This window comes from Canis lupus, chromosome 27, assembly GCF_048164855.1.
Source record: "Canis lupus baileyi chromosome 27, mCanLup2.hap1, whole genome shotgun sequence".
Lineage (NCBI taxonomy): Eukaryota > Metazoa > Chordata > Mammalia > Carnivora > Canidae > Canis > Canis lupus.
Genome location: NC_132864.1, coordinates 28,242,917 through 28,255,518, shown reverse-complemented (window position 1 = coordinate 28,255,518; position 12,602 = coordinate 28,242,917). Strand labels below are relative to the sequence as shown.

General features: G+C 34.8%; 1 protein-coding gene across 3 annotated transcripts in view; it reads left to right on the top strand.

The window, feature by feature from the left end:
• The window catches only part of TTC28 (tetratricopeptide repeat domain 28), a 625,508-nt gene that overhangs the window by 326,496 nt on the left and 286,410 nt on the right, over positions 1 to 12,602 (top strand). For all 3 annotated transcript variants that reach the window (XM_072803063.1, XM_072803062.1, XM_072803064.1), the window contains 2 exons: positions 252 to 524; positions 1,505 to 1,635. In XM_072803063.1, the coding sequence (XP_072659164.1) occupies positions 252 to 524; positions 1,505 to 1,635 (404 nt within the window). The remainder of the gene's footprint in view (positions 1 to 251; positions 525 to 1,504; positions 1,636 to 12,602) is intronic.

Sequence of the window (12,602 nt, the reverse complement as noted above, 5' to 3'; positions counted from 1 at the left end):
GACCAGAAGGGAAGGTGAATGTGGCTTAAGCATGTGCAGTGGGGAGAAGGAGGTTACCTACCAGACTGAGGGTGGGGTTATGGAATCCTATGGATAGGTGGACACTGAGAGTGGTGCTGGATTAAAGGTTGAGGAACTTATATTTGAAATGGTCCATAAGAGATATGATACACATTTGCTTCTAGAGCATACTATAAAAGATTGTTTTGTATATCATCTATGTTCTCTTGTTTCCTTCTTTTTTCCCCCAGATTCCCTCGAGCCCACTTATCAGCAGCTTCAGAAAATGAAACTGGACAAGAGCCCCTTTGTGGTTGTGTCTGTGGTTGGACAGGAACTCCTGACAGCTGGCCATCATGGGGCCTCTGTGGTTGTCTTAGAAGCTGCTCTCAAGATTGGCACCTGCAGCCTCAAACTGAGAGGTTCTGTTTTCTCTGCCCTGAGCAGTGCTTACTGGTCTCTTGGAAACACAGAGAAGAGTACCGGATACATGCAACAGGACTTGGATGTAGCCAAGACCTTAGGTAGGGTGGCTTCTGTCTTTTATTTCAGTACAGAAAGGAAAATAAAAAAGCTGATTAACCTGACATGGATGGGAATAACATATGCAATGAAAAGTGAGTGTGTCTCTAGAATATTGTGTTTTAGAGTACTTAGGGCCTTTCTTATAACAAAATACCAAAGCTCCCGAAAGGCCAAGATATGTGGATTAACATATTCATTGCCCTCTTCAGAGATTTGGGCTCACAGATCTAATATCCCAAATGATAGTATTGATGGGTGAATCTCTCATCTTAATTTTAATTTTTGCTTACCATAGAATGCATCAGCATTTTGTTAGAGGTAATAGTACAGTGCAGTGGTTGAGTGTGGCCTGTGGGGCTAGATGGCTGAGTTTAGAATCCTGGCTCTGCTACTTACTAGACATATGATCTTCTGTAAGTTGCCTCACCTCTCTGTGCTACCATTTCCTCATTTGTAAAATAAGTGTGGCTTATGATTATGATCATTGTTACAGTGATTATTCAGTGACTTGCAGCATTGCAGTAAGAGAAGAGATATAGTAAATCTATCATCAGCACACTTGTAAAGAAGCAATATATCATAGTAGGTTTAGTTATTATTTTTTATTTTTTATTTTTCATAGTAGGTTTAGCTAAATGACTGAATCAACAAGCTGATGGTTGTTCAGAACCAGAGGTCATTAGCAGAGCATTGAGGTGACTCATAGCTTGTTTGTGTCAAGGTCTTTAACCTCTAATTTCCAGGATACCTATGTCCTTGAACGTAGTTGTATGTTATAACAACAGTTACTGTCCAGAGATTTAATTCTAGTACCATAACTTACTATAGAGAGTCTCATAGAAGATGAAAATACTTTTCTAAAAGAAGACAAAGAAAATATTAGTCAGTAAATCTGTTAATTAAATTAAGATGGGCATTATAAATTATAATTAACACTATAACTTAGAGAAATTTTATCTTTTTTTAAAATCCAACTCAGGTGACCAGACAGGAGAATGCCGAGCTCATGGGAATCTGGGCTCTGCATTCTTCTCCAAAGGAAATTATCGGGAGGCTCTCACTAACCACAGGCATCAGTTGGTGCTCGCCATGAAACTCAAGGATCGAGAGGTAGGAAGTTTACCTGTAGACCAAAAACATTTTTTTTGAAACATGGAAACCTTTTTGCTGTTCAAAATGTTTCAGGTACCCTAAAATATTATTTTTAGAAGTTGATAATCATTGCCTCCATCTTTAATCAATGATCTGGTGTTGAATGTCTACCATATATAGACCTTGGAGGTATAGAATTGAATAAGACTTGGTCCCTGACCTCAAGATCTAACAGCTTGCATTGTTCAGATGCATGGCTCTTTTTCTATTCAAATATGAAGGAAAGAGACCCATTAAAAATTAACAAAAAACTGTATCTTCATGATATATCCATTAAATTAAATGAGCACACATTTACTTTATTTGAGATGGACTATTATTACTGCAAACTCTTCATGTTATTTCTTTGGTGGATTTTTAACTCAGGTAGTAGAAGCATATTAAGTCTGACTGAGAGACCTGAATTATAATGATTAAGAATATCATCCTATCTTTATTAGAGAAATGGAATATAATATTCTCAGAGCGTTGATATCCAGTAGATGCAGCCTGATAAGAAAGTGCCTGCAAAGTGGAGAGAGGGTGGGGTTTAGAGTGAAATAGACCCAGATTGGAATCCCTGCTATAGTGCTTTCTGGCTCTGGGATCTTAGGGAAATTATTACTTAGCTCCTCTTTACCTATGTTTTCTTAGAAAATAATGATCATATTTATTCCATATACTGTTGTGATAGGATTATAAATTATATATATATATATATATATATATATATATATATATATATATATATATATATAAAGTACCTATAATGGTAGTTGGAATTCCATAAAGGGTAGCTTCTAATATCATATTATTTTTTTTAATATCATATTATTAACAAGGAAAAGAAGGGTAATAGAGGCAACAACAAACTTATGAATCAGTCTATATATTGGGAAATGTATTTACTTACATCTTAGAATTTCACTGTGGGACATTATAGAAATTAATTTTTTGATTTCAATGACTTAGCATCTTTGAGTCTCTAAAACATGGTCAGTTACTAGGAAGGAATTGGGGAAGAAAAAAGCCTTTGTTTTAATGGTGTGTTGGAATCTCCCCTTAGGAAGGGGAAGAGACTTCCTTAAAGTCTCTCATTACATGGGTGTCAGAGAAAAGCCTTTGAAAGCTGCCAAAGTATATCGTTCAAGTGAGATGGACTTCAGGTGATTCTATTCTCAAGAGTGTTACCTAAATACTTTTCTCTATTTACTCTTAGTTTACAAACAATTCTTATAAGCCAGATTATCTGACTTTTTGATGTTAAGAGAATGAAAAGAGGGATCAGACTTATAGACACAGATATATTGATGGCATTAGGTGACAGCCAGGTTTAAGAACTAAAACAGCTAAGTTGCTTAGATAGGGCCATTTGGTGAAGGCTCAGATGACCATAAATATGTCAAAAACTGCATTTATAGGGGCAGCCCTGGTGGCTCAGCGGTTTAGCACCACCTTCAGACCAGGGCGTGATCCTGGAGACCTGGGATCGAGTCCCATGTTAGGCATCCTGCACGGAGCCTGCTTCTCCCTCTGCCTGTGTCTCTCATGAATAAATAAATAAAATATTAAAAAAAAAAAGAGGGCAGCCTGGGTGGCTCAGCGGTTTAAGCACCTGCCTTCTGCCCGGGGTGTGATCCTGGAGTGCCAGGATCGAGTCCCACATCAGACTCCCTGCATGGAGCCTGCTCCTCCCTCTGCCTGTGTCTCTGTCTCTCTCTCTCTGTGTGTGTCTATCATGAATAAATAAATAAAATCTTAAAAAAAAAAGAACTGCATCTCTATTTTCCTGACCATTGGGATGCATATATATTAGCGCAATTACTACATGGGGTAGAAAGACTTGAAATTAGGACATAGGATTATCGTAGGTATTAAAAAGGAGAAGCGAAAATTTTCTGCCTTCCCTATTTTTAATAGTGTAATTTTCTTTAGTCTGTGTTTTCTGAGTTTTATAAACCTTTGCTGTACAATAAGTTATTAAGGAATCATTGATTATAGGGATAGAAGGGACTTTGAGATAATATTGGAGCCAGTTTCCTCCCCAAATCTTCTCTTCTTTGAATTTCCACCTTCTTTGAATTTCCACCCTGTCTCCCCCCCCCCCCCCCCCATCGGCCTCTATTTAACCATTACTACAGTAGTTCACCAGCCTGCCTATTGGGAACCCCTCCTTATGTATAAGTAAGACTGATTTTGACCCTCTGGGATTAGAAAGAGAATGTTCAGCTACCATAATTAATGGACTGTGGCCTCTCCTTTTCCAAGGTGAAAATCTCATTAATTTTTTCCCATTAATTTTCTCTTCAAAGTTTCTCATTATCAAAACTTGAATAATTTTTACAATCCTCTTCTGACTGTTCCCCTTTCACTGTTGCCATTATGGTTGCTGGGTTAGCCATAGGCTGGCCAAGGCAGAAACCTTCTTTTGGGATGTTCTTTCTAGAGCATGCTTCTGCTCTGTGTTGACATATTTATCTGATTTCTAAACTGACCTGTAGAATTTCTCTTTTTTCTCACTGTGTCTCTTCAGTTGTATTTGCTTCTGGAATCATACAGTACCATTCATTTTCTTGAGAATTTAATGTAATTTTCTTTTCTCTTAATTTTAAAGGTTGTATTTGAGTACTGCTGCTTGTACATCTGCATTTAACTGGAGATCTTTATTTCCACATCCCTGAAAATAGCCAATAATTGTTAAGACTAGAATTAATATTGGTCCAGAACTTAAACGGACATAGAAAATGCCTAGTAGGAACTATTGCAATATATGTATTTCATCCAGTTTCAAAATTTTGCTTGGCCAGTCTTCTGTGATGTAATTTATTAACATGCTATGCATATGTTAGGTGTTCATAAAGTACTGTGCTGAGGATTCTGGGCCTGGGCAGTAGGTGTGGGGTCACTCCCCTTGAGGAACTTATATTGTCTTAGAGACAGAATTTAATATAACACAAATATTAAAACAATGTTTCTGCAATAAATAATGAACATTGTCTTTAATCACTGCCAAGATTCTTGGATTCCAGAGGAGACAGAGATTGGTAGAGACTTGTGAGAGCTTTGTGAAACAGGTGGAACTCAAGTTGTTCCTTAAGTGAGATGTAGAAATTGGCAAGCAGGTTCTGAAATCTGGTTAGCATATCAGTCATGTTATCCCTCATATCACTCATGAAGGATGAGATAGTTCAAACCATTAGCAAAGGTCAGGTCCTATTTTCTACTATCCTATTTGTTAAGGTCACAGACTTAGTTTTTTAATAAGATAAGAGTTGTTAAAAAAAATGTAAGAGTTGTTAGTTTTATCTAGTTATATAAAAAAATCATGAAAATAACCAACCATAAGCCTACCATCCTTTTGATATTTTGGGTATGATCTTTTGGTCATATGTATACCTATCCAAACAAAAATTGAGATCCTATTGTGGTACGTTTATAACTTGTTTTTTCCTTAATATTTTCACATTTTTGTATTTTATTAAATGTTCTACTGAAAGTCTTATGGTTTTAGCACAAATTATTTTGTCTATACCTCTTCCATAATGCATTTAGTTTGCTTCAAAATTTTTGGTATTATAAAATATGGAAAAAATCTTTGTAAATAAATCTTTGATCATATCTCTCATCATTTCCTTTGGCTAGATTATTAAAAGTGGGCTTGCTTGGAAAAAAAGTATTAAGGCTTCTGATCCTACTAAACAGCTCTCAGAAAGGCTATGTATGTTTTCATTCCTACCAGCAATGTATCAGATATTCCATTTCCCTGGACTGGCCAACACTAGGCATTACTAAATAATAGATAAAATAAAAAGTCAAATTGATAAGTAAAAAAAAAAAGTGACATCTTACTGTTTTACTTTGAATTTCTTTGATCACTGTTGGGGCTATTTTTTAAAAAGTTTAATATACTTATTAGAGAGAGGCAGAGGGAGGGGTAGAGGGGAAGAATCTCAAGCCGACTCCACTCTAAGTACAGAACCCCATGGGAATCAATCTCATGATCCTGAGATCGTGACCTGAGCCAAAATCGAGAGTTGGATACTTAACTGACTGAGCCACTCAGGCACCCGAGGGATGACTATTTTTAAAAATATCTTTCATAAAGAACTTTAATACTCATCTTATTTTTCTGTTGTGATGTTGGTTATTTCCTTTTTTTAATGTTTTTTTGATGTTCATTATTTTATATTGATTTAATCCTGGACCTTGCTATGTCAGCCCAGTGAGCTATTGGACAATTTGTGTTCTAATGCATAGTTTTAATTATTGTTGCTTTATTATGCATTTTACATCTGCTACAAGTTTCATAACATTAATTCTTTTAAAAAAATGTCTAGAATATCCTTATCTCCCCTCACTACCCCCAAATAAACTTTAAAATAATTTTGTCAAAATTTGGATATTCTCCCATTGGTATTTTTGTTGAGCTTTACATATTAATTACGGGTAAATTTATATATTTTTATTTTATTTTATTTTATTTATTTTTAAAAAATTTATATCTTTTTAATAGTCGATCTTCTACTCAGGAGCCTGATCTGTTCTTGCATTTCACCTTTTATGCTCTTTGGTGATCTGCACTTTTAGGGAGAGTTTTTCCATATTTATTTATTTTTGTTTGAGTATAGTTGACATACAATGTTATATTAATTTCAAGTGTACACATAGTAGTTCAACAAGTTTATATGTTATGCTCTGCTCACAACAAATATAGCTACCATTTGTCACCATACAGTGCTATTACAATATCATTGACTATATTCCCTATGTTGTGACTTTTATTCCTGTGACTTATTCATTCCATAACCAGAAGCCTATCTCCCACTTCCTTTCACTTATTTTTCTCATCCTCTCACCTTCCTTCCCTATGGCAACCATCAGTTTGTTCTCTGTATTTATAAGTCTGATTTTGCTTTTTAATTTTTCTTTCTTTTTTTTTCTTTAAAGAGAGAGAGAAAAGTGGGGAGGAAAAGGGAGAGAAAGAACCTTTAGTAGTCTTCACATCCAGCATGGAAGTTGACATAGGGCTCAGTCTTAGAACTCTGAGATCATGACCTGAGCCAAAATCAAGAGTTGGATTCTTAACCAACTGAGCCATCAAGGCACCCCCATTCATTTGTTTTTTTTTAGATTCCGCATTTGAGTGAAATCATATGGTATTTATCTTTCTCAGTCTGACTTATTTCACTTAGCATAATACCTCCTAGCCCTCTTGTCACAAATGGCATGATCTCATTTTTTTTTTATTTTAATGGCTGCATAAAAACAAAGCTGGAGATATCACAGTTCCAGATTTTAAGATATATTATAAAGCTGTAGTAATCAAAACAGTGTGGTACTGGCACAAAAATAGACACATATATCAATGAAACAGAATAGAGAACCCACACTTAAATGGCCAATTAATGTATGACAAAGGAGGCAAGAATATAAAATGAGAAAAAGATAGTCTCCTCAAAAATGGTACTGGGAAAACTGTATATAGAAGAATGAAATTAGATCATTTCTAACGCTGTATACAAAAACAAACTCAAAATGGGTTAAAGGCCTAAATGTGTCCTAGACCTAAATGAATCCTAGAAGAGAACATCAGCAATAATTTCTCTGACTTCGGCCACAATGGTTTTCTAGACATGTTTCTTAAGGCAAGGGAAACAAAAGCAAAAACAGAAACAAAAACAAACAAAACCCATTTGGACTACATCAAAATAAAAAGCTTTTGCACAGAAAAGGAAACCATCAACAAAACAAAAAGGCAACCTACTGAATGGGAGAAGATATTTGCAAATGATATATCTGATATGGGGTTAATATTCCAAAATATATAAAGAACGTACACAAGTCAACACCAATGAAACAAATAACCCATTTTTTCCTCTGAGTATTTAATATATCTTGTTGGAAATAGGACATTTTTTTCCAACATATATAGGTTTTTAAAATTAGATACTGGTGGGGGCACCTGGCTGGCTCAGTCAGTAGAGCATGCAACTCTTGATTGTGGGGTTGTGAATTTGAGCCCCATCTTGGATGTGGAGATTACTTAATAATATTGTAAGGAAACAAAACAAAACTAGGTATTGATGGTATATAGAAAAGGTGTTTGTTTTATATGTTTTGCATGTTTTGACCATGTGAAAATTCTCTCATAGCTCATAATTTTTTGTTGATTCTTGTAAATTTTCTTGTAATAGGATTTTTTTTGTTGGAAATAATGATAGTTTTGTGCATTTGTTTCCTTACATTATCCCTTTTTTTCTTCTTAATTACTGCACTGGTTAGAACTTTGAGAACTCTCCCCAAAAGAATCACTCTTCCTCTTGAGTACAAGAAGTTCAGAGAATGTACTTTTTATAACTATCCTATTCTTTTTTTTTTTAAGATTTTATTTATTTATTCATGAGAGACAGAGAGAGAGAGAGAGAGAGAGAGAGAGGGAGAGGGAGAGAGGCAGAGACATAGACAATGGGAGAAGCAGCCTCCCTGCAAGGAGCCCGATGCAAAATTTGATCCCAGATCCTGGGATCACACCCTGAGCTGAAGGCAGACACTCAACTGCTCAGCTACCCAGGCTTCCCTATAATTATCCTATTCTTACATTGTATCTGTGACCTCAAATTGTACCTTGGTTTCCCTCTTGCATTATTTTAATATTGAAATAAAATAATAGAAAACTGCCTTTTGAAACAAAAAGTAACCACTCTGAATGCTGTGACTGTAAGAATAACAAGCTATATCTTTCTGCATTTTATATCTTTGGCTATAGTACACTTTAATATTGTCCCAAATAGTGATATAGCAGCCTGGAACCACTTTGTCCACTTACCTTAAAAAGCAATAGGTTGGGACACCTGGGTGGCTCAGTGGTTGAGCATCTGCCTTTGGCTCAGGGCATGATCCTGGGGTCCTGGGGTCGAGCCTCACATCAGGCTTCCTTCATAGAGCCTGCTTCTCTCTCTGCCTATGTCTCTGCCTTTCTCTCATGAATAAATAAAAAAAAAATTTTTTTTAAAAAGGCAATAGGTTTTTCTTTTATACAGTTAGTTACTCTCTCAGATACTTAATAGGGGAGGTGATACCTTCTCCATAGGAATTTTTCATTCTAACTAACCTTCTGTCTGCTTTAATGGTTTGAAAATTAATTTCAGGTTCCCACAGAGACTTTCCTATGAGCCAATATTAATTGTCAGAAGAGTGCATAAATTATGATGTATTAGCGATGTTGTTCTGTATCCAGGAAATCTGATATGCAAATATGCTGATGACTCTGAAGGTTTTTTTATCAGTCTGATTTCTCTCCTGAGCGTCATATTTCTTTATCCAGCTGCCTCCTTGACACCCACCTTTGATTCTGTATGCCTAACTTAGCCCTTAGTCTATGCCTCTTTCTGCCTTTGCTGTTTGTCCTGTTGTTCAAGCCACTTGAATTTCATGTTTGGCTTATTACTGGGTTTTCTTTCTGGCAACCTCTTTTCTGCCTCCTGCTTTACACTGTGCCATCTTTTGCCTGGACCCTTGCAGAACTTCCTGAACTTTCTAACATGTACTCTCCTAAAAGTAAAGAGGAGAGGGTGTCTACTACTTGGACCTATGAGCATAGCCTGAAATTGCTGCCATAAGTAGGTAATTTCTTTCAAGTATAGTGCAGTGTGGTTGAGAGTATGAACTTAGATAATAGACAAACTTGAACTTTGGCTTATTATCATGTAATCCTGAAAATTATGTAAACTCTTCTAAGTGTGATGGATATGGAAGTTGTTTCCAATTTTTGGCTATGAAAAAGCTGCTAATAAACATTCTTGTATATATCTTTTGGGAAACATCAGCACTTACATCTGTTAAGCATTTGGTCATATATGTATTTAGATTTATTAGATTTTCTGAAAAAAAATCTGAAATCTTAGTTTTCTGAAATAGTTGCACCAAGTTATATCATCAGCAGTGTAAGGGATTGTGAAGCTTTAATAGCAGATATAGAAAAAGAAAAAGAACAAGGCATAAGGAAACACCAATATCTGAGTAGATAAGTCTGTATGTGTAGTTAGATGGAGGAAGTGATTATAATAGCTACTACTATACTTATTGTTGTAAGGATTAAACGAGTTCATATAAGTGTTTCCTTATCACAGTGCTTGAGACACAATAAGAATTCAAAAATGGTGCTACTGTTATTATTAGCATTATCATTGTCACCATCATTTAAATGATTCATATGCAGTTGCATATGCCTATGTAATATCAGAGCTTAATTCAGTGTAAAATTGTTTACCACCAGATAGTCCAGTAAACTGAACATACTTGGAAAAAGTGATATTTATTCGTTAGGTAACTTTGCATACCTCTTGTCACACTGGAGAATGTAAATATTGTAATTTGTGAAATCTGTTTTAGCTCTGCCCTTATTTTAGTTTCTTCTCAATTTGATCCATCACCTACAGAGATCTTTGAGTTATCCCTTGAAAATTTAGTTCTGATCATGCAGTTTTCCTGCTTAAAAGCCTTTGACAACTTTCTCAGGCCTTCAGAATAAAGTCCAAACACCTTCATAATCTTTTCCCGTTATTCTGTATGGCATACACTGTATCATCTGTTCATACAAGTCTACTTGCCATACTTTGTTAAACATGCCTTATACTTTACCCTCAGTATCTTTACTTGTTCTAGGCCCTCTGTGTAGAGGACCCTATCTTTGACCCCTCAGCAAGGTTTTCTTTATTCAAGTTTCATTAAATCGTCTCTGAATCATGAAAGCTCTGTTTTTTCAATTTTTATCTTTTTTACCCATTATCATACAATGTTGATGAATCCTGATTTACCAATCCATTTATTTTAATGGTTAGTGCCTTTTGTATTCTATTTAAAAAAATATTTGTGTATCCCAATATCATGAAAATGTTCTTCTGTGATGCCTTAGTTAACCTTTTGCATTTAGGTCTCCTGCCTCTTGGAATTTACATTTGTGTTTGGTTTGGGGTAGGGATCAAAGTTCAGCTTTTTCTTGCATCTGAATCTCCAATTGATCCAGTACTGTATATTCCATAAGACTGCACTGTGTGCTACTTTTGTCGTAAGTCAGGTATCAGGTATATAAAGGGACTCTCTGAAAATGAGTGGGAAATATCAGAGAGGATGATAGAACATGAGAGACTCCTAACTCTGGGAAATGAACAAGGGGTAGTGGAAGGGGAGGTGGGGGGAGGATGGGGTGACTGGGTGACAGGCACTGAGAAGGGCACTTGACAGGATGAGCACTGGGTGTTATACTATGTGTTGGCAAATCAAACTCCAATAAAAAGATACACATACGCAAAAAAATAAAGGGACTCTCTTTTCTGCACTGTTGATCTCATTGTCTATCTTTATACCAATAGCACATTGCCTAATTATTGCAGCTTTTTAATGAGTCTGGAATTCTAATCAGGTAATTCTAGTAGCTTTGTATTTCTTCAGATTGCTTTGACTATTCCAGGTTCTTTACATTTATATACATTAAATAAACATAGACTCAAACATCCTGTTGAAATTTTGGTTGGGATAGTATTGAGTCTTTAAATATATTTGAATCTTATAGTCCATGACCTTGGTATATTTCTCCATTTATGTAGGGCTTGTAAAATCTGTTTCAGCAATGTTTTATAGTTTTCAGTGTAGAACTATTGCATATCTTTCTATAGTTTTATTGTTAGGTTTTAGGTGTGTGCATGTGTACATGTGTATGCTATTATAAATGATATTTTATTTTTTCTTTTAATTCAGTAGTATTTTATTTTATTTATATTAAAATTATAGTGTAATTAACATACATGTTATATTAGTTTCAAGCATACAATATAGTGATTCAGCTATTCTATATGTTACTCAGTGTTTATCACAATAAGTATACTCTTAATCCCTTTCACCAATTTCACCCACCTCCCGACCCACCTTCCCTCTAGTAACCACCAGTTTGTTCTTTGTTGTAAATGATATTTTAAAATTTTATTTTTTCCTGCTTCTCTTCCTGGACCCAGATATTCAACAACTCTTGGAATAGGTTTACTTGCTCAGCCACTTATATTCCCATACTACTTTGTTTTTTATGTCTATATATTTTTACCATTATATAAGTAATATATGAGTTAGTTACTGATGTAAAAGATTAAAACATTGTCCTTTCCGGAAATAACTTCTGTTACCAGTTTGAAGTATTTCCTTTCTAGATTTACACTATCTACTGTGGTAGCCACTACTGTGTGTGGCTGTTGAGCATTTATTTAAAATGTGAATAGTTTGAATTGAGATGTTGCTGTAAATATAAGATATACACTGAACTTTGAGGATTTAGGATGAAAAAAAAAAGAATCCAAAGTATCTCATTGCTAAATTTTTGTTTGACTACAGTCAAATGTATTTTGGATACACTGGATTAAATAAAATATGTTATTAATTCCACTTTTCTTGTTCTATATTTTTATGTGGTTATTAGAAGGTTTAAATTATATATGTTAGGTAGAATGACTCTAGCCATTTTCTATTATAGTTTTGTTTTTCATATGTGGGAATAAGATATTGTTTACCAAATGGCTTTTTTTTACTTGATAGTCTTAAACCTCTTTCCATGTTAGCATTTGTAGATCTATCACATTATTTTGAACTTCTTTGTAGTGACATGTATTATGGTTGTACCATTTATCTACTGATGGAATGTATAGGAAGTTGTTTTTTCCCCTTTTACAAGGATGATTGTAATAAAAAAGACCTCATACAAGTCACTTTGTATACATATAGGAGTAGAGTACTGCCTAGCAAGTGGAATTGCTGAGTACACAGCTATAATACACATTTTATTTATTGATTGATTTTTATAATACACATTTTAAATTAAAAGATTTTACCAAATTGTACTCCAAAAAGGTTGTTCTAAACTCATAAGCTCTTAGTAGATCTTAATCTTTTTTTTTTTCAAA